This window comes from Corvus hawaiiensis, chromosome 13, assembly GCF_020740725.1.
Source record: "Corvus hawaiiensis isolate bCorHaw1 chromosome 13, bCorHaw1.pri.cur, whole genome shotgun sequence".
In the NCBI taxonomy this organism is placed as follows: Eukaryota; Metazoa; Chordata; class Aves; order Passeriformes; family Corvidae; genus Corvus; species Corvus hawaiiensis.
Window position 1 is genome coordinate 2655327 of NC_063225.1, and position 21700 is coordinate 2677026.

At 38.0% G+C, this 21700-nt stretch overlaps 1 protein-coding gene across 1 annotated transcript in view; it reads left to right on the plus strand.

The window, feature by feature from the left end:
• Positions 1 to 21700, plus strand: part of GALK2 (galactokinase 2) — a 46986-nt gene that overhangs the window by 1455 nt on the left and 23831 nt on the right. Inside the window, exons 2-5 of the mRNA XM_048318036.1 lie at positions 644 to 732; positions 1937 to 2060; positions 6984 to 7074; positions 9979 to 10125. Of these exons, the coding sequence (XP_048173993.1) occupies positions 644 to 732; positions 1937 to 2060; positions 6984 to 7074; positions 9979 to 10125 (451 nt within the window). The remainder of the gene's footprint in view (positions 1 to 643; positions 733 to 1936; positions 2061 to 6983; positions 7075 to 9978; positions 10126 to 21700) is intronic.

Here is a 21700-nt window from a genome sequence, read left to right on the forward strand (position 1 = left end):
TTCCAGTTCTAGCTTTAGATTAAATGTAGAAACCTTATCAGGGTTCCCGTTACTGCATTTTTGTTAGTACACTGTAATTTTTCTTTAAGGTAGTTTCAGAATGAATTACTGTCAAATTTCCTATGCTTCAGTAATATAATGGCTTCATCTGTTCTCAGCCATTGTTATCCTACTGTTCTGCACGACACACTAAAGTATTCCAACTTTGCAAACATCAGGCAGAAGGTTGGTACCTTTACAGTTGCAGGAAATAAAGCAGTATGACAAAGTTTATTTGCATTGAACTTTCAATAGCATATCAGACACCTCTAAATGGAAAACCTAAAGCACTGTTGCTGGAATCCTGTGGAGTAAATACTGTCATAAGTCACAGGGGTACTCTGAGGTTTGGAATTTTAGTTCTCTGTGTATGTGTTTGTACAAAGATGGGGTAGTGTCAAATATGAAAATTGATGAAAATCAAGATCTAAGTAGCGTCTTGAATGTTTTGTGAAGAGCAGAAATAAGCTGCTTAGTGTCACTCCTGATGTAGCAAAGTCCACATGCTTCGGGAAGCTGAATTGAATTCACTTCAAGAAACATTGAAACTTCCTGTCTTTTATGCAAATATAGTTCTTTTAAATGTTTCTAACCTGCCTTTCAGATTGCAGAAACTGAAGGAGATGTTTATATCAAAGTTTGGATCAGCTCCCAAGTTTTATGCTCGTGCACCAGGACGAGTCAACTTAATAGGTAAAAGAGAAGAATTAACCTTATGTTATTTTACTTAATCTGCCATCATGGAAGTCTAGTAGTTTACAACATAGAATGAAGATAATGCTGGTCTTAATTTTATTTTTTTCAGAGAAGTTTCTTGTGAGAAATGGAAAACCATATTTTACTGTATCTTGTTATAAACAACTGTGCATGGATATCAGCTTTGGAAAAAAATATTTATAGACAGTAGTGATGGTTTTGAAAATTGGAGTCACTTGCTAGCTTATGATTTTTTTTAAGGCTTTGGAAATATAAGTTAGTTAATGAACCAGCACATCCAGAAAATAAATGAGTAAACTTTTTTCTCTTCTATTGTGATTAAAGTTACCAAGTATGACCAGGCACACAGCAATGCGTATGATAAAGCATGAAATGATTCTACCATCTTCTCTTCTTTACTCTTCCATAGATATGTGTCCACAGAACTTAAAACAGTGGGTGTGATTCACTGGCAGACTGGAGAGTCACAATTATTTTGTGTTTAGGACTTGTATTTCTGTAGCAGCCTTATTTTTGAGGTTTCTCTATCCGTGTAAGGATTGTGTTCTCCCTGGAGCTGAGTTTCTTGCATATGTTCATAAAATAATCCTACACATTTGAAGATGTTGTAAGGAAAAGGACCCCGAAAAACAGAGCTGTAAAAGTCAATTAGCCTATTGTGCAGTTAATGTTAATTTTTATCTCAGTGTTGTGTGAACATCTTGTATAGACTAAATAGACAGCATATGGTAACTGGGAATTATTCCCAAGGGAGAGGATGTTTACTACACACACTTTCTATTTGAGTGTTTCTCTATATGTTGTATGCAACTGTATTAATGGCTATTTAAATATAATTATTATCTTCTTGGAAAAAGTCCAGAAATTGTATGTACATGACAGTTCTCATTGTTGGACAGTAATCTACATGGTGGGATTTAAAAATTTTTTTGTAAGCCAGTGTGAAAACATGGACATTTATAAACAGGTGCAATCGATAAAAATCACTAAAGAAAGAAAGAAAGGAGTTTTGTGAAGTAATATGGAGGAAATGTACTGCAGACTTTAAGTAATAGGAGTTGAAACTGCACCAAGAAATTGTCTCACCCAGTAAACAACACTGGACCCCCATAGAAGCCCTGTTACAGCTATTCTAGAAAGAATTATTGCAAAGTATTTTCTTCTTTGGTTTCTTTGGTAGGAGAACACATTGATTACTGTGGTTATGCTGTGCTCCCGATGGCCATAGAACAAGATATCCTGATTGCAGTAGAACCTGTACAAACTCAAGTTGTGCAACTGGCAAATACCAATTCTTCGTTCTTGTACGTAATTACTTCGTTTATTCACTAATTTTTATGAACCTCTTCATGCAATTGCAATACAGTTTACCTTTTCAGAGATCTGACAAACTTCCATTGCCATACAGAGTCCGATGGTGTAAAACAATTTATATCAGCAGATGGAATCCCACAGACTGACTCCATGCTGTGTGTTTTAGTTTAGAGCAATAGCTTTGCAGTTGTTATCTCCCACCTGTTTTTTCATATTACTCTTGTAAGGCCTCTGATTTTTCAATCCTTCTGAAAGTGCAATTCTGTCTTCCCTTCTTTGAGCTCAATCCCCATAATTGGCAGCAGCTCAGTTTCTCCCAGAGAAGGGAGTGAAATGTTTTGTAATCGATTACTGCATAGGTAAGGTAACACTCCCCTGCTCTGGAGAACCAGGGCCTGTGTTTTCACAACACAACAGCTTTAGCAACAATCCTGGCTCAAAAAATCTGTACTCCCTCACTTCCACTTCCTCCACAGCTGTTGTTCGCAGAATTATAGACCAATTTAGGTTGGAATGGACCTTTGAAGATCCCTTGTAAATGTCTTGTTGGCCTTCTGCTGAACTCCCTGCCAATGTCTTTCATGTATTGGGAAACCCCAAAACTGGATGCAGTATTCCAACTATGGTCTCACAAGTGCTGAACATAGGGAAATAATCCTGCCACTCTTTTCAACTTCAGCCACGTTTTTCTGCCTCTTTGTAACAGGCTGACATTTGTGTAGTTGCATGGCAGTTCAGATCAGGTCACTCAGCCACATGAGCTTTTGTGGACATTTTGCAAAAATCAGAATCAGCAAAAGCTTAGTTTAAGCTATTTTTATTGAGCCCTTGGTTTAATTGGTAAATTAGTCCCTGAAAGCACAGTGTGTGGCAGCAACAGGGACAGGAACATACTGTCAAAAGTGGAAAATACTTGAGTACATATTCCTGCTTAAAGCTCAGTTTGTTAGAAACACATGTTCTGAGCTGCTGCCTGTGACTAAGACAGTTGAAAGGAATTTGTACTTCCATGCTAAGTGTAAACACTCAGAGATTTTTCACTTTGTAGAGTATGTTTTCACATTATAGCTGGGCTGGATTAGGAGTCTGCCACTGTCAAAAGCCGATAGCTTGGCTTATTTTACCCCTAGTACCTGCTTTTCTCCCTGTACCTGCTTCTGAGATCAATTCAGCCTCTGCTTTTTAGCAGGTGTAGAGTACTTGTTTGATCTTAAGGTAGAGTGCACTATTCCCCCATTTTTTGCTTGGTTAATTTTCTGTCATTTTAGTGAATTGCCATGCACTCAGCACTAAAGCTGACTTGGGGTAAGCAGTGGGAACAAGCAGCAGTGAATGGGGAAAGAAAATGAGAGATGTGTGTGGGACCTTTCCCTTTATTCAACAGCAACCTCCCACCAGGGCCTAAGCTGTATTGCAAAACCATTTTGCAAGAGGCAATAGCTTCAGAATTATAAAAGTTTTGATTAGGAGAAGTTGTTAAAATGGACACTAAATAAAGCAGTAATAAAAAGGTAAACATTTTCACTTGGTCTTCAAGCTTTGCTGCATTATATTGCAATTGAAATGGCCTTCTCAGGACAGTTCTACCAAATCTAGAATTATAGCCTTTGAATTTAAATTGCACACACAGTCACTATATTTTTACATCTGCCCTGGTTTCAGTTTGAAATCATATGCTTTAAGCCATAAACCAAGAAGAGGTCTCAGAATACAGCATTAAACATCTTGGTTTTGTTGAGACACTGTTGCTTAAAAACAAAGCTAAAACATGCCCATAATTTCATAACAAAGAAATATTTTTCAACACGTTGGATGTTACACCACATAACAAAACTGATGACAGTATGTCTTTTTTTCCCAGCCTGTTACACTGGTAGATTTATGCCTGTGGTGAATGCATATATATAGGCCTTTGGTGAACAAGGACTAACCAGAATCCTCTGTACAATCACTATTTCCTATTTCATTTTTGTTTTGTGAACTGGTAAACTGTGGAACAGTACCGTAGCACTCCTTCACCCTGTTAGTTCATGTTAACTTTTAGTAGAAATAGGACAGAGAACAGGTTGCTAGAAAAACACCTATTTGTTTTTCATCATAAATTATCTCAACTGATCTGATGCCTTTTACGTTATTGGGACTAAAAAGGTATTCAAAACTTACATTCTTTTGAAGTTCCTGATACCTCACCTTCACAAAACATCTTTGTAATTGAGAAGTATGTGTAGAGAGAATCTCTGACATTATACTTCTCAAAATGCCTTCAGAAGTACCAGAGGACGGTAATTACCAAACAGTTTCCATCTCATGGCAGAACCTGAAAGTTTTGTTTGTTTGTTTTTAAATCAGGGTATTTGTACAGAGGACTCAAACAATTAAACTAACAGACTGACAAAACAATAAGGTTCTGTGAGAAAGAGCCAAATTGGTCTCCCAAAAATAAGGATTATTTACTATACAAGCAGTAAAAACCACCTCAGTCACAATACTTAAAAATCCCATCTCTTGTAATTATACAGAAAAATTGAAATGCTTATGTCTGGTTATGGAGAAGTGGCATTCTTTCCCAAGCATTCTTTAAAACAGGCTGGGACAGACAATATCAGAGTATTTTTATTTCATGGGTGTGTTTTTCCCAATCTTTTATTTTGTTATAAAGTTCTTATATTGAACTGCCTACTTTTCCATAGACGGTTCAAAGGCAAGCCTGAAGATTTACTGATTTAAGATAAAGCTTGGGTATTTAAAAACTGAATGTGATAACAAAAAATAGACTTAAGGATTCTGGGGATCTTTACAGTCCCACATTCTGTGTTTGTGTGAATTATGTCCATATGAAACCTGCCAAAATCAAAGCCATTTTTTTCTTCCATTTTCTATGTGAGAAGATTGCAAGAAAAGAGCAAAATGTATTTTAGGAAGTCATTATTTTAATTTATCTTGAGAACCAGCAAATATAGTCATAATACATGTCTTCTTGTTCATTGAAATTTTACTGTCTGAGAGGATAAAAAGAATTGTGAAGATAAAATATTTTAGAACTCTTCTTTGAGACAAAGAGGATTTAAGATTCCTTTTCTGTTAATCACTTCTACACATTGCTTTCCATCAACCTTGGTTTTTACAACAATAATTTAGGATTATTGTAGGAAACAAGCATAAACGAAGAGAATTTTTTAATCTTCATTGCGTTTGACAAGTATCTTCTATTCTACAAATACTTCAGGGTTTTTTTATTTTATTCAAAAACCATAAGCAAGTTGATGTTTTATTCTCTTGGAGATTATTCTAAATACACATGAATCTCAAGCTGGAAGAATTTACAGCCATTCTCAAACTTTCCTTGTACTCCAATCTCAGTACTCCCTTTCATATCTTTTGTGTTCCTCTACAAAACCTAGTAATTTGTGACACTAGCTTTGTGCAATTCTTTGCTGCTGCATTGTTGATAAAACCCTGTATGTGGCACTAAGATAGCAGCTTACATGTTAAACTGTACACCAATCTGATGGCTTTGCACTGTAATTAAGGTTGAAATTGAATGTATAACCGGCAAAATGGGAATTCTGAGTTGATACTCAAGGTGCAAGATCTGTCATGTGCCACTGAGCTAGGACTAGGTTGTAGGCTGGAAGTACGAGTGGAATACCCCACTACAGTGGGGCAAGCAATGGACCAGATGAATTGTGAGGCCACTTAAACACTGGTTGTTGCTTTGGGAGTTGCATGACACAAGAATTGCAGCCTTCAGGTGCACCAGAATAAAGTGAGCTTTTTAGACATTGTCTGAAGACAATTATATCATAGTAAAGATGCTTTTTATTTGTATAACCTTTTCTCCATAGGTAACAGAATAGCTGACAAAAACATCTTTTCACTGGTATCCATTACAGGTATTAATTAGTGATGTCCTTTTGGACAAAAATAAACCCAGCAAATCAATAATCTATGTAGTTTACTGGGACCAGTGTAAGAAGGAAAAAATCCATCCTCTTAAGAGTTGCACACTGTCCCTTGAAGTATTATTTCTTGAAACTGGTTTTACTCCTGTTAAATATTTCCAGGAATTCATCTGCCTCTGTTCATATTCTTTAGCAGACCTTGCTTTGTAAAGCACATTTTAGTCTTCAACTTTTGAATATTTTTTTGTTAGATTTCTTGACATTCTCTGGGCCTTTGCTGTTTCCGTGTTGGGCACCTGCTGATAAAGTTACTGGGCGTTCAAGGGTACAGGCAGCCAAACAAGTTGCACGCGCTGGGGACTGACGCACCTCTCTGAGGCCTCTGCGTGTCACTCCATGCCCATTTGGACAGCACCTATCTGTTCTTTGGGAACATTCAAGCTCACTGTTTTTATTATTTTGAAAGGAAGATGGAGTAGGAATTATCCTGGAGGAAGCATATAAAATATTTAAACTAAATAATTTTATCTTGTAACATACATAATTCTGCAGCATTAGGCCTGTTTTAGTGAAGTGCCATTCAGAGCAAAGATGGAGATGAAATCCTGAGCAGGAATTACCAGAGAGCCTGAAGTTTATCTGTCTCTAGTCAAGGTCTGACAGATGTGATTATTTAGATTTTCACTTCTATGAAATCATGATAGCATACACATACATGATGGAAGGCATCCTACCTTAATTAAGGATGTCAAAGGCAGCTTAATTTCTGGATTTATTTAATATATTATTTATACTTAATCAAGAATTCTTATGCTTTCATCTAAAATAACCCTATAGAAATGATTAATAAAGAAGACATGTAAAAAGATCAAACAAAAAACCAACCCATGAACGTTGCACTGAAAACCATCAAACAGGTTTTGTCCATACAGCAGGTGGCAGTAACAAGCCACGTTTTTTCAGACTTAATTTAATACAAATTAAAGCCTTAAGGTTTTTCTGTTTTTGCAGGGATTTCACTACTAGTGTTAATAACATTCAGATTAACAAAACCAAACCTCAGTGGCATAACTACTTCCTGTGTGGACTGAAGGGCATTCAGGTAAGCCAAATCCATTTAACTTACGAAATTACCGTAGAAGTAAAATACAACAAGAATACCTATTTACCCTCAAAATGTTTCCCTGCATTCTATAGCTTTTTTTATACACACAGTCAAGTATTTGAATGTTAAAACTTGGAAGAGGAGGTATGAGTGGGTTTGCTTTAAAATATTTCCAGAGCACTGTTTTCATCTCTATTAAACAAATTACAATAGCAAATAATTACTTAGGAAAATCATGATCAAACATTATCAGAATGACATTTCTGCATTTTGAAGTCAAAAGGAATGCTTTCCAATGGAATTATCTAATTAAAATTTACTTTGATAAAGGTTTGGAGGTTTGTTTTTCAGGACATAAAGATCGTATCTTAGTCCTTTTCTTTCTATGGAAACATTTAAAAACGTGAACTTCCATTAATGCTGAAAACCTATAATTTGTGCACAACAGCTGAGTGAAGCTGACTCATGCAGTAGGCAACAGAAAATGTAAAAGCCAAGTAAACAGCATACAGAAGAAATAATCCATTAGGAACCATTACTCATCCTGGTTTCCAGTGTTTGGAATTTGAATGGGATTTTCAGAATGTCCTCAGTTAAAAGTGCAGCTATGCAGGAAAGGGCACGCTTATGGTAAAGGCAGGAGCATGAACACACAGACATTTTCTTGTCTGCCTACTCGAGCTTTATCTCCCTTGGGAGCTCCCCTGTCTCCAGACTGACCTGAAGTGTGAAAGCAAGTGCTGGTCATCAGTGCTGCCCTGGGAGGCAGCCTCAACTCACCATCGAGGCTCCTGGAAATCTCACCTGCTGTTTGCAGCTGAGTCACAGAATTCACAGAATTCACAGAATTCATGGTCCTTTGAGGGGGAAAAAAAAAAAAGAAGGTGACTTCTTCGATGTCAATCCAGTGATATTTCTGGAAGGGCAGATGGGATAAACAGTGACAGCAGGTCAGGAACAGGTTGCCACAGCCACCCAAATTATGGGTAAATGTGCTGTTTAAAGCACATGAAGTTTGCCTCAGGATAGGCCATCTAGGTCACCCCACAGGATGATCCAACAGATAAGGACTGCAGACAACCAGAAAGCCTACCTCAGACCTGCCACTGGAGTCTTCAAAATACAATATTCAGAGCAATCAGTGCCACAAATCACTTTATTACAATTCACGGGTCCTAAACAGCCCCCTGCTCCTGTGTATAGACCCCGATAAATTACTTATGTGTGCAGTAACATGACTATTTCCAATTTTGCATTGCTCAGTAACACAGGCATTTAAATTGCATTGACTGTAGAGATATAGATTAGTTTTCTTTACAATATATTCTTTCTTATATTAAGGCTAGCATGACCAATTGACTTTATTTATTTTGCAGTCTGCTACTGAGATTTGTTTCCTAAGGACAAGCTTTCATACTTGCAGGTTAATTTGCAAAGCAGGTTTGCAGACTCTAGTGCTGGCAGAAAATAAGCATAAATGTTACAGACTTAAGAAACGCTGAAATACAAGTACTCAGAGGGTCCAGTGGGATAATCTGTTTGTATTAAGTTGAATGTGCTCTCCTTTTGGGACAGAACTGTTGCAGAACTTGGCAAAGTCCATTTTTGTTTTTGAAACTGAAGTACGTTTTCTATTTTAACATCGCGTGATAAGTCTGCAAACCTGATTCACATTCAAGACAATCCAGAAACTGTGGATCAGTTTCTGGTTACTCAAGCATTTTCTGTTTATGAACAAGCCTGTCTAGTGTTCGTCATGAAGGGGCATGGGCAGCAATAGTATTCTAGATATTCATTTCCTTTACTTGTAAAACAGGAAATTCAAAATATAATTTGAAGTGATGGTAGAAGACTTTAAAGGAGGCTCTTTGTGTTTGCTGATCTCTACCATTGGTATTTATGGTTTAAGTTGTTCCAGTAGTAGAAATCTTTTGAAGGTGGACATTTCTTTATGAAAATACTGCTATTTTTTTCTGGTTATTGACACTGTAACATAGTTTATTGACATATAATTTGCATCAGAAGTTAGCTATTCCTATACCCCCCCATACATTAAATGATTTTTTAATAAGTACTGCATGTTTGCTTCAAACTAACAGCAGAGAGAAATTTATATAAAAGTGATTATAAATAAAAAAGACAAAGTAACTTAAGAATAACTAAAAAGAGTATGTACATGAGGATTTATGACTTCTGGATTAAATGTATTACCTGTGATATCTACCATGTATGTTAGAGTATTTTAAACTTCATTCAAAAAATAGCATGCCAGAGACCGTCCCCGCTGGTAGGTGTGTCTTTGTGACCCTAAAGCACAGAGTTCTTCAAGTACCATTGTGGTTTTCCCAGTGTCAGTCCTGTGGGTGCTTCAGGACACGATTATCTGGCTTTGAAAACAGCTGCATGGCTACTGGTTCCCCCTCAGTGTCATGTGGCTCCCTAATAGCACGTGCCAGCGCTGGAAGTGAAGCATAAAGTGGACCTTGAGCTCTTGGTGGTGCCTGAAGTGAAGAGCTGTCGAGAACAGGACAAAAGTAGGGTAGGAAATGATTGGTAACTTCGCGCTGTCACCACGGCAGCTCAAAGCAGAACCAGTTGCTGCAAAACCCACCCACGAAGCTTGGTAAATTCTTGGGCGTGCAGCCCATACTGAGTTCTGCTCGGGGTAGTTATATGTTTGTGTACAGGAATTGCAGACATACCTTTGGCTGAAGTCTTACCATTGGCTTTGTTCTTAAGGAACAGAATGAAAAATTTGCTTTTGCTTTATTTTGGAGATACCAGAAGCAGGTCCTTGGTTCCAGCAACTCAGCAGAAGGATTCTCTTTCTAAGTATCAGATAATTGCAAGCCTGAGCCTGTCTGTACTTGAAACTGAGATTGTTTATTTTTTCATTGTTAGGAACATTTTGGTCTTAATAACCCAACTGGAATGAATTGTCTGCTAGATGGAACCATCCCTCCAAGTTCTGGTCTCTCTAGCTCCAGTGCTTTGGTGTGCTGTGCAGGACTCGTGACACTCAGAGCTAATGGAAAAACCCTCTCTAAGGTAATTTACTGTAAAACACGGGAGTGTCAGCAGTAAAATTCTACTTAAAATTAAATATTGTTAATGCCTGTAAATGTTAAAAACACGATACAATTGTTTTTGCAAAGAGTTGTTGGATATAAACTTAAGATATTGCACAATTGAGCAAACATCTTTGGCCAAATTTTGACAGGATTTGAATTTGGCAAGAAAACAGGCTTACATTAAAGCTGAAAAAAGGAGCATTATTGTAAGCCTGTATTTTGGCCAACCATCAGGTCCATGCCTGGACCAGATGTGCTATCTGCAGGCCAGGACTGAGGATATATGTGCTGAAGCATGTGGACCACACCCCCGAGGCCTTTACTCTCTCCCTGAATGACTTTTCATGGCTTTAACAGCAGAGCATCTGTTGGAAGCCTGTGGAACAGTTTCTTGATAAATTATATAATCGGCACAAAGAGAGGTAAAATTCTTCCATCTGACTCTCCTTATTCTCTTCACAGTTTTTTTGGAATGAATATATTTACAATCCAAAATGTATTCCTCACTTTTAAACAAACATTAGTCTAAAAACAAACCCCAAGTATGTGAACTGTTAGCAGTACAACTGTTAGTACTGTTTGGCTTGTGTAATACGGATTTCTGGAGGAGTCGTGGTCCTTGAAGGTGCCATATGGGAATGAAGTTCTCTCCATTAAAAATGCCTGGTTAAGTGAAACTAGGATCTTAAATTAGAACATTGTCCGGAAGAGAACAGATCTAAATGTGACTGTTACACATATTTGTGCCTATTGTCTAAGACAGACATTCCCAAATTGTGGTACAAAGCCAACTGAAAGTGGCATGTGATGATGGCAGCTGTTAACTCTGCTTGTAACAAGCACTTCTCTGAGCCATGAGGTGAACAGATCCACACAGAAGGTTTTTGCTGATCTGTTGAGGTTTACTTCTCTATGTAGCTGCAGTTGCAGGAATCCTCTCAGCAGTGAGTGCACCACCCCACATTGCCCAGCTCCCAGGGCTGGCTTCAGGAGTATCAGGCAGGGTTCAGGCAGAAAGAAGCAGGGTTGGTGAGGCAGGGAAGCTTTTTATGTAAGAGGATGTGGATACAGTTGCTGTCACCCTGACTTGTGTTGGTGTGTGATCAAAAGGTCAGTAAGGGATTGGACATCACAGCAGAGGGTCTGGTTTGTGAGGTGAGACACGTAGAGCAGTGGTAGATGAAAACATGGAATTGAGGATCCTTCTGGGATGAATCAGACTTTGCAATTAAAGGGTTGGCAGTGACAGAACTTGTACCTGGCCTGGCAAGAAGCTTCTGGTTTTGCATTGATGGTCCTACCACGTGTCAGCACCGTCTCTGATGGTGGTCACCTCAAGAGCTGAGCTTGGAAACTACTGATCAAAATCACTGGAGTGCACATGTTCAGAAATTGGGTATCTATCTGCACAATCCATAAAACTGACAGAGGTCAGAAAGCCCAGATTTTACTAGGTATTAAAAATCTGTATCTGGAAAACCAGAAGCCAGGTTTTCATTATTGCAGTACTGCACAGTGTTCTTCAGAGAATAAATGATACAGTGTGTGTCTTGAGCTGAATTTACACGTGGCTTGGGAGTACAGGCCAGCATTATGCCAGACTTGTAAAGAAAGGTGCAAAACTCCTTCTCTCATTTTCATAGGAAATTATGGAAGAACAGAAGGAAGACAGAGACTCCACTGAATGTCTTTCCTTCTCCTCATGTGTCAGTTCAATCCTCTTCTTGCTAGTTGAAAAATGCGCTGAAAGTTAAGCTTGTGTCTGAAATACAGTTGGACAAACACAAGAGACACAATTGCACATTTTTGTCAGGAAACCCTGCTGTTGGCAGCCAAATATTTTGCACTTGTGATGAAAAATGAGCAATTAATGTACAGATGAGAATTCTCCGTAGCCAACATAGGAGCAGTTAAGAACATATTCAGGGTTTTGTGTGCTTGCATAGACTGAGGCACCTGGTTGTCATGGTTAGGAGAGAGGGTGACAGCTCTGAACTGATTGCTGTTGTCCAGGCTTTAAGTAGTTTCCCCAAATCTTACGGGACAGTAAAAACTCGTTCAGTGTTTTTGGCTAATGTATGATTTAACATTAGAGACCTCTTACATCTAGCTAAATCCAGAGTCTCTGTTGCACTGGATTTATGCTTAGCCTTGCAGAACTGCCTTGTAGAAGGCAGGGCTAGTCTGAGTATAAATTAGAGCAATCTAGGCATGTGAGCCCTCAGAAGTACAAAACGTGCTCTGGCCACTTCTTGCCAGCTCCTAATGCACCCTGTGCTGGTGTCAGATGGGATCTGTGCAGGATCCAGTCCTGCTGGCTCTGCATCAGCAGGGAGCTCCCCCATGGCAGGGGAATTCTTAGCTGAGCACAAGTAGGGGCTTTCCAGATCCTTTCTACTAGAAAGCAAACCAGGACCTTGCATTTTTAAGGCTCTGGATATTTATGTGTTTATTTTAAACAAGAAATATCACTTTACCCCTCCCATCCATCTTTTTCTTCCAAATGCTTTAGAGTTGTGAAAGTTGTAAATTGTAGTATTTATAAGTAACAATATTTGGTTCTGATGGTAATTTTATGAGAAAAGATTGACTTTTTGCCCCTCATTAGTCTGATGGACTTCGCAAAATCTTCATATGATGGCTTGTAGCAGGAAGACAGGAAATGTTTGGCTTTAGAATCAAATTTGGCTGAATCGTATGGCTTCTGTAGCCAAAGTTATGAAAAATTGACCTTTTACTGAATGGAACATTTATCTGTTTTGTTTCTGTGAAACTATTTTTATGAGAATATTTTAGTTATATGCTCTTTTTCCTGATAAATGTAAGTTTAAAATAGTTGCTGTAGAGCAAAAGTCATGGAAATTTAGAGCTTTTATGAGATAACACTTCCAGTGTGAAGTTCGGGCCTAGGAGATTAAGACCCAAACCCCCACAGAATAAGAAAACATTGTAAAAGCATGGCTAGAATTTCATGGTGGCTAACTTTAAAAATAGCACTTTTTTGACACTGAAAACAAAATCAGAAAAAAAAAATGCTCTCACTAATTGTGTGTAGCAGTCTGCAATAGGGTATTGTTTCAATGTGCATACAATATTTTTTTTAAAAAACCCATCATACACATACACAATAGTTAGGGAAAATACCAGTTCAAGACAATTCAGCCAGATGTGCAGTGCTAACCAGTTGCAGCAGTGCAATAGCATTCAAATAACAAGATGGAAAAATGAAGAATGCGATCTTTAAAAAGAATCCATTTTTCTCCTCCAAACAGGATACCAGTCTAAGGCTGTGTTGGCATCGCTCAAACAGCAGCAGTGCTCACTATTAGTAGTTCTTGATTTTAAAGTGATTTTTATTTCACTGTTATAAAATCAATCTTTTTTATAACTTTTCATCAGGAAAAGATACTTTTTGTAAAGGAAACATAATAATGCTCTAAACTGTCCCAGCTTTGTGTTTCGTGGTAGGAATTAATTAAGAAAATCACTTAGGACTTTGAGTAACTGGATTTACTTGAAAGATGTGATGATAATGCTGCTGTCCAAATGTTAGATCTTGTGAAACTAAGGTCTATTCAGCCACCTTAACATCTTTTCTGTTACTCAAGGCTGGGTAGCTGTGCACATACTTATTGGGAAGAATAGATGAAAAGTGAATAGGGTTTATCTAATTTAATGTGACATGTTGAGCTTAGGAAGTGGAATCATATTTGCCTTTATCTAGACTGAGAAAAAGCTAAATCAGACACAGTAAATAAAGGACCTAAATCTAATATGTAATGGTACAGTGTCCATGGGCTTCAATTTTCTCAAACTATGGCTCAGATGAATTTGAGTGTGGGTGTCAAACATTTTAAAGCAGTATTTAAACAGTTACTATACCTGCTAATGTCACTGATTTCAGTGGGAGAATAGACAGGCCAACTGGAATCCCTTCTACTTTGTTTCTGAAGCCTCTATAAAATAAGGAAAGTGCTTGAGTTGAACCCTTTACCACTCCTAATCCCTAGCTGTCTGGCAAGAAAACCTGTGAGGACCCATACTGATAGTGTGACTTCGAAATGAATAACTTGGCTGATTTTATTTTCTTTTAAAAAGATTTCTTTTTATAATTTATTTTATTGATCTATCAAAAAATCTTTGGTAGATGCATGCTCAGGTTATTTGAACATATATGGCTGTTTTCATATATGAGAAACCAAATTGTTCACATGAAAAATGGCACATAGATATTGTATTTTTAAATACTATGAATACAGAGAAATGATAAAGTTCTTTTCTCCCTATGGAATTAAAAAACCAGGGTTCTTTAACTTGTTAAGCTTGACTATGTGTGTTTGTAATCAAGGGGAAACAGAGTACTTTAGAGCAGTGGTAATCAAAGGCCATAATCTCTCATGAACCAAATTGATAACCTTCTATTTGAGCATGTTAGGGGGCAGACAAAGTCAAGCTAAGATTGCTGTGCTTATGAGGACATCCAGATACTATCTGACAAATATTTTCCCATTTTGGAAAAAAGTAAGCATAATTACCTTGCAAAACATGTATGAAGTTCAGCTAATTGGGATTTTATGTGCAAACTGGAAGCAGATGGTAACTTTCAGCAACCTATTCCTAGTCAAGACGAGATATTAAAAATAAAGGCATTCCTGGTGGTAAAAATAACCTCAAAAATTTGGGCATCATTTTATACCTTCCTAAATGAAACATAGTGCCTCATATTTCAGAAGTTATTTTCATACCTATATACATAAATATAAAATGTGCACAGATTGGAAAAACAGTATGACAGCATAACTAGAGTTTAAATATGTTCTATGATGGAGAATGTTTCCTTCTTATTGTAAAACACTCATCTTTATCTGTAAATGTTTCTTCTTCATTTTCAGTCTTGTGTATTGTGAACCAAACTCTGTAGAATGTAACAGAAACTCTACATTATATTTGCCATTAAATCACCAACATTATTTGTTGTAAAGGAAAGCAGCAGACTGAGTCTGACTTTTCAGCTTAAACTTGCTGAAACATTAAGGAATGTTCATTGGGGAACCATTACTAGATTTCCATAGAGGGAGTAAATGTATGCCTAGCACTTTTGACTGAATAGATATTTAAATACTCCAGTTACTTAAATTTGCATGCTGAAGAGAATTCTGGAGCACTGAAAATGACAGTGCTAAAAGTAACTTATATTAACAAATGTATTTTCTTCATGGAGCTTCCATTCACGAACAATAAAATTTAAAACAGGAAGAAAACTGGGGTTTTTTTAATTTTAAAGATTAGTTACCATTATTACTGCACTGTAGTCTACCGAAAATCCAGCACACTTTACTTTGGCCAAAATGAACTACATTAAACCACTGGGACAGATGTAATTTAATACTATCATTTTACGGAGAAGATTGCTTTATTTTGGCTGCTGTCATTCTGGATGTGTGTATATCAAGTTTCTGCGTAATGTAGGGTGAGCTGTTCCAAAAAAATACTAAGCAACACTAATTCTGTTTTACTAACAAATATTTCCCTGTCTCCTACTCACTAATTGTCTTACTCTTTTAAGGGGTTTACTCTTACACAAGTTTACTTCTTTAAAGGGCTGTGTGAGATTGAAAGGGATTGATCACTGGTTTGGAACATATTAACAGTGACAGTTATATAGGGACAAATTCTGTCACAGTTTACACACTGTCCAGACCCATTACTGCATGAGTGAAAATCAGAGCAGTTGGCCCTTGGCCTCTTTGTGAGCAAGAGGACTATTAAAGGTGAAATTCCTTTATCTGTTCTCACTCAGATAATTCTCTAGGTTTCTATTTTTAGGGGTTTTTTAATAAGTATGTGATCATCTGTTCACTTTTGTTATTCCTAGGATGTCTAAATACCTTTCTACATTTAGGCCTTCATGCTCATTATCACTAACATCAAAATGATAGAAAGTAAAATAAATGATGGGGCAACAGAGAATCAAGTGAGCTGAATGGCGTGGTTCATAATTTATCAGTTTTTTGACTTGAAAGACCAAAAAGACTCAGTAAATCTAAACCTGAATTTGAGGTGTTTCATATTGAAACATAAACAAGTAGAGAAAAGCACATATTAGTGAAAAGTATCATTTTACTGAAAACTCACTTTTTCCATTAAAAATCCAAACCAAGGTAACATGATGCAGAGCTACTGATGAGTTCTTATTACAAGAAATCTCTCCATCTAGAGTAACTACACATAAGGCAAGTAATAATAAAAAATCACAACCTTTCTTTGTCAGACTAAATTATATCTCCACTGATATGATTTCCCAGATTAGATTTTCTGCACGCTGGATAGGAAATCTTGTGACTTAAAGATAAAATGGATTTAAGTGGTAGTAATTTCTTTCTTTGTAACCCAAGATTGACTTGCTCCTTATCAGGGAGAACTTTAAATTGTTTCAAACAAAAAGCAGGGGTAGTTAGTAGAGTCTTAGATCAAAAGCAAGGCTAGGTCTGCACAGGGGGGCCAGTTGCCTGCTAGACAAACTGGTGTTACCTTCTGCAGTAAGATACATTCTGGACAGACTTTAGGATTAAGCTTTGCAAAAGGAACAGCCTAAAAAAATACGTTTTGAAAACTGTTACTTTTAGATTTTTCCTAGTGCTCCAGCTAATATTGTCTAAAACCTGAAAGCAGCTTCCTTAAGTAATTAATTTACACCAATTTCTTAATGCTTAATTGTTTGTTAGTAAATTATATGTGCTGAGATTCTACTCCTAGTGGTGTGGCTTTGTATTGTTTCAATTATGGATATTCTAAATTATTGTGTTGTATCTTTTTTTTTTTTTTTTTTTTTGGATAAACAACAAAAAATCCCATGTTAATATATCGCGAAACTCAGTGATTCTAAACATCTCCCATGGAAGCACAGCCAACCTGGCACGCATACTTGCCAACAGCTATAAAAGTAGTGTTTGCGTGGATGATATTTGGTCTGGCATTCAAAAGCTGCAATATTTAGTGTTTCTTGACAGATCACCAGGGAGACTTCAAGGTTTTACTCACCTACAGCTACTGCTGCTGTCACGTTACACTCATCCCTCCCCCGTGTTCAGAGGCTGAACAGAGCCAGTGTGTGAAGCAGCGCGGGGTATTGCTGGAAAAACTTCAGGTATTTTCAGCTTCCATCCCAGCTACCCGCACTTAGTGACTTCACTACAGTCAGCAGAAGGGAGCAGTTTTCGTCAGCCACGTCACTGCCAGGTTTAAACAAAGGGACTTTGCACAGGAGGGGCAGACACGGTCACATAATCTCTCCTGATGTCCAGACAGTAACCTCAGGGAAGGAGGTGGAATGGTAGTGCTGAACTGCTTGAGGTTGCATTACAATGTGCTTATGTCAACACCAATTAACACACGTTTTATGTGGCTCATTTGTCACATTAAAATTGCAAATGATACAGTGACATTTTCTCTAAGGTGTCTAAGAAAAGCTGTAAGTCTGCCTCTCTTCTTTCTTACCAACCAAGATAGTTAAACTGAAAAAGATTCAGGAAAAAGCCACATGGACCGATTGAAGGTACAGAACGACAACCATAAAAGTATGTTAGGACTCTCTGGAAATAATCACTTAAAGGAGAAAGTGACAGAGATCCATCAAATGATGAATGTAATTGATGGAGTGGATGGGAATCAATTGTTTGTTGCCCCTCAAGTGTTTAGAGCCAGCAGGTATGAAATGAAGCTAGTCAGGTACACAATAATAATCAACAAAAGGTGAGAGTTCTTCACCTGACAAGGTGTGGAAGTCCTTGTTCCAGGATGATCTACATGTTAAAATTATGCATGAGTTAAAAGGGAACCTGGACAAATTAATATGTAAGAAATCTGTTGTTGGTAACATAGGGTGCAGAACTGACATTCAGTCTAGGGAATTCTCTATAAAAATATAAAGTCCTGGGGAAATATGATCTTTACTTGGCCTCTGGTCCATACTAAGAGCTCACTTTCAGTTACAAGATGCAGGACTAGAAGTGGCATTGGTTTGATCCACAGAGACTGCTTTTATCGTCATATATTCTACATTTTTATTCTGACTCAAGTATTTTAATGAATTTTATCTAGCTGACAGTCCCTTACTTACTCATGGGCACGTGCTCAGGCACATGGCAGCATTTTGGGGCTTGTCCTGGGCAGGGCCAGGAGAGAGACTCAAAGATCCTTGGGGGTCCCTTCCACATCAGGATATTCTGTGATTCTGTGATTCTAGGCACTTCCCTTCTTGGTTAGGTTGTTGGGTTCTTTGGGGTTTTTTTGCAGGGGGATGAGATGAAAGGAAACATCTCCTGATATTTGAGCTTTTTGAATTACTATGTTAAATATATCACTTTGCTTGTTTAATAGTGTAGATGACAGCCTAGAACTTATTGTCTGCATGATAGTTATCGTTCACCTGGTCTAGTTAGTCCTGTTGGAACAACTTCCTGAAACAATAATACAGAAATTCAGAGGGCAGTATGTAGATCTCAGAGTAGGTGAGCTAAGGAAATTTTTAATTTGTCTAAGTAATTTTTTTACAGGGTCATAATGCTACTGTTCAGACCCATCTTAAATATGATTTTAGTATCTTTCTGTTCCACTTTTCATTACCACCATATGAATAGACTTTAAATGCACCCTGTAATCGTTTCCCTGAGATCATACTCTTTACAAAATAAGCTACAATACTGGAAATAGGGAGGTTTTTGAATTCTCATTTCAGCTTTGTGACTGATTCACATGACTTTGTACAAATCATGTAAGTGTGCTGTCTCTAAATTGAAGATAACAGCAGCCTTATAGGAATGCTTTTAAAGTAAACTATGTAAAATTCTATGAAGATTTAAATCGTGATTTACTACTGTTTCTGAAATACTCCTTTAGGGATGGAAAAGCATGCTAATAAGGATTGGGTGCATAGAACTAGCTATGTTTTGTGGCTGGCTCAAAGTGATCTCTCATATGAATCAGAATGTGTGGGATGCAAGTGGAGTCTGTGTGCAGATGGGGTTTATTCTTCCTCTGTATTTCTCATGGTGCTTCATGAGGAACAAATACCTGCCTTCGCCTAGAACAGTGAGCAAGTCTATTCTAGGACTTCTGCAGAACTCACCAGGGCTAACATTGTTTATTTTATACACATAACAATTGGATCTTAAAGTCTACCAAGGAGTGTCAGCCCCCTCTGACCTACCAGCTGACAGGTGCTGCTGTGGTGTTGCCTGGGGTGCAGTCCCCCTAAATGTGGCTGTGAGAATGCTCTGAGTTACTTCTCTGCAGGAACTGTGGTGCCTCCAGAAGCAAGGTGTTCCCTGCCTAGCTATTGTTCAGACAGACATTTGAGATGTTGCCAAATTGTGCAGTGAAATCTGGATCCAAGAAGCTCTGTATTTTTACAGGTCAGGCATACACTGAGAAGATATTAATAGCAGATGATTCAGACTGTCCCTGCCCTAAAGAGCTTCTGAATGTTGCAAGTTGAATGGAAACAAGGCATTGCTCTGAGATAGGCAAAAGTTATTTCCTTTTATTACATGGTTCTCACAGACTTTTTCCTTAGAGATCTTTTCTGTGGAAGCCTAAACTCTATGAACTTGTGTAGTAACATGTGGGTTTTTTCACTTTCTAGTAACGAAGTCACACTATTTATAGCATTATCATGTAAGAATCCCAAGTAGCAATTACTAATTAGAAAGAGGGGGAAGATACTCATTTTACTGAGGAAATGAAGCCATGATGAATTAAAGAGACTTTCCCTGTCTCACAAGAAACTTAATGTGGAGCTAGAAATTGAGCCCAGACCTCCTAAAATTCAGTTCACTGTTTCAGTCATTCATATGACCATCCTTTTCCAAGTATCAAATATGTACACAAGGCTCTCCAGTTTAGTCTTCACATTAGTTTCCAATGAAACTTTGCCCTTTCACTTGTTTTAGCAAGAAGGCAAACACTTGCCCATTTGTCTCAATAGTAAGTAGAAACTGCTCTCTATACAGACAACAATTTCCTCTCCATTCACATGCTTCTCATCCTAGTATTAGAAGGCCAGCCTGTGTCAGCAAGGGCCTGTTTAAATTAGAAACCAAATAATATTTCAGGGATGCCTTGGGCTGTCTTGTGGAGAGGGTTCTTTGCAACCCTTGCCAGTTACAACTTGGTGGTCCTGCCAATCTTTGCTAAGTTTCAAAACAGAAGTTGCTCAAGCTGGAGCAGCGCTGCTCGCCTGGCATACGCAGCTGGGCAGCTGGAGAGGCGGCACTGAGCGAGGCCCGGCGCTCATCCAGGCACAGTTCACTAGACCTTGTAAAGGGACAGGGGAGTGGCACTGTCCTAATTGCTAACATTCCTCCTCTGCAAGACTTCTGATATTTATTTAATAAGCTCAGGCTCATAAAGTCTAAACAATTTAAGCAATCAAGTGGTAGCTGATGTGTATGTGGAGCTAGAGATGCAGCCAGACTAAGTGAAGAGTGACATGCTTAATTTCTGACTTTGCCAAGCTTTATCTGGCAGTTGCAAATGAAGTAATACCTCAGGCAGCTGTGCCCAAGAATGGAATATATGTTGTGAGTACCTCAGGAGCTGTACTTCAGGCCAGGTTTGCACAGCCACAGCTCCTACTTGAGTGTGCATGACCTATCTGCCGGCATGGTCTTCTCATCCAGTGAGTAACACTCATAAGCTCCAGTCTGAAAGCTCCTGCCAGTGGCAGCAAAAATTAGGGATGTAGTATTACTGAGTTCTCAGAGGGACAAAAGGCAGGTTCAGCTGAAACATGCAGGCATTCCCACGTGCCAGCAACAGTTGTTTGTAAATAGGCATGCCTTCATATGTAGAAAGGAGGGAGCATCTAGAGACTGCTGTGTGTGGAGGTTTGTTATCTTCTGTGGAGTTGTTGCTGAGTATTTTAGCATTAAATGGGAAAAAAGCATCATTACATTCATTAGCATTTCATTCAGAATTATTTTTGGCTCATAGTGGAGCAGGGAGATATGGTAACTAGAAGTTAAACTTTCATTGATGGGATGAAGAGATCTGAGCTTCAAACCGGAAATGGGAGCTGAGTGGACATGGGACAGGGAGGAAAAACAAATTTTGATGAACCTGGGAGATGGTTTTTGTTGAAAAGAAAGAGCACCAAAATGCATGAAGTTTCTATACTTTCTCAAGAAAAATAAAAGAAACGTTATTTCAGCTCAGCTTTAACATACACAAAGGAAAGGCAGTGCTGAAAAGGAGACTCTTTTTGCTGATTGTACTTTCGATGTTCTCTCATTAGTGGTCTTTTTCTAGTAAGAGGTCATTTACCATGTTTGATTCAAAGAGGTCCACTCTGCATAGTTTTAGAGTAACCTTGTTAATGTTCCTTTGATAACTTGTGCTTATCAGCCTAAGGCTTATTGGCCATAACTGCATTGTGAGCTGAGTAAATTGGTTGGTTGTGCATTTGCAAACAGTTCAGCCTGATTACATTCATCTAAGCACCAATTTTACAGCTGTGTCAGTGGGGCCATTACAGAACTTGAGCAAGCAAGCAG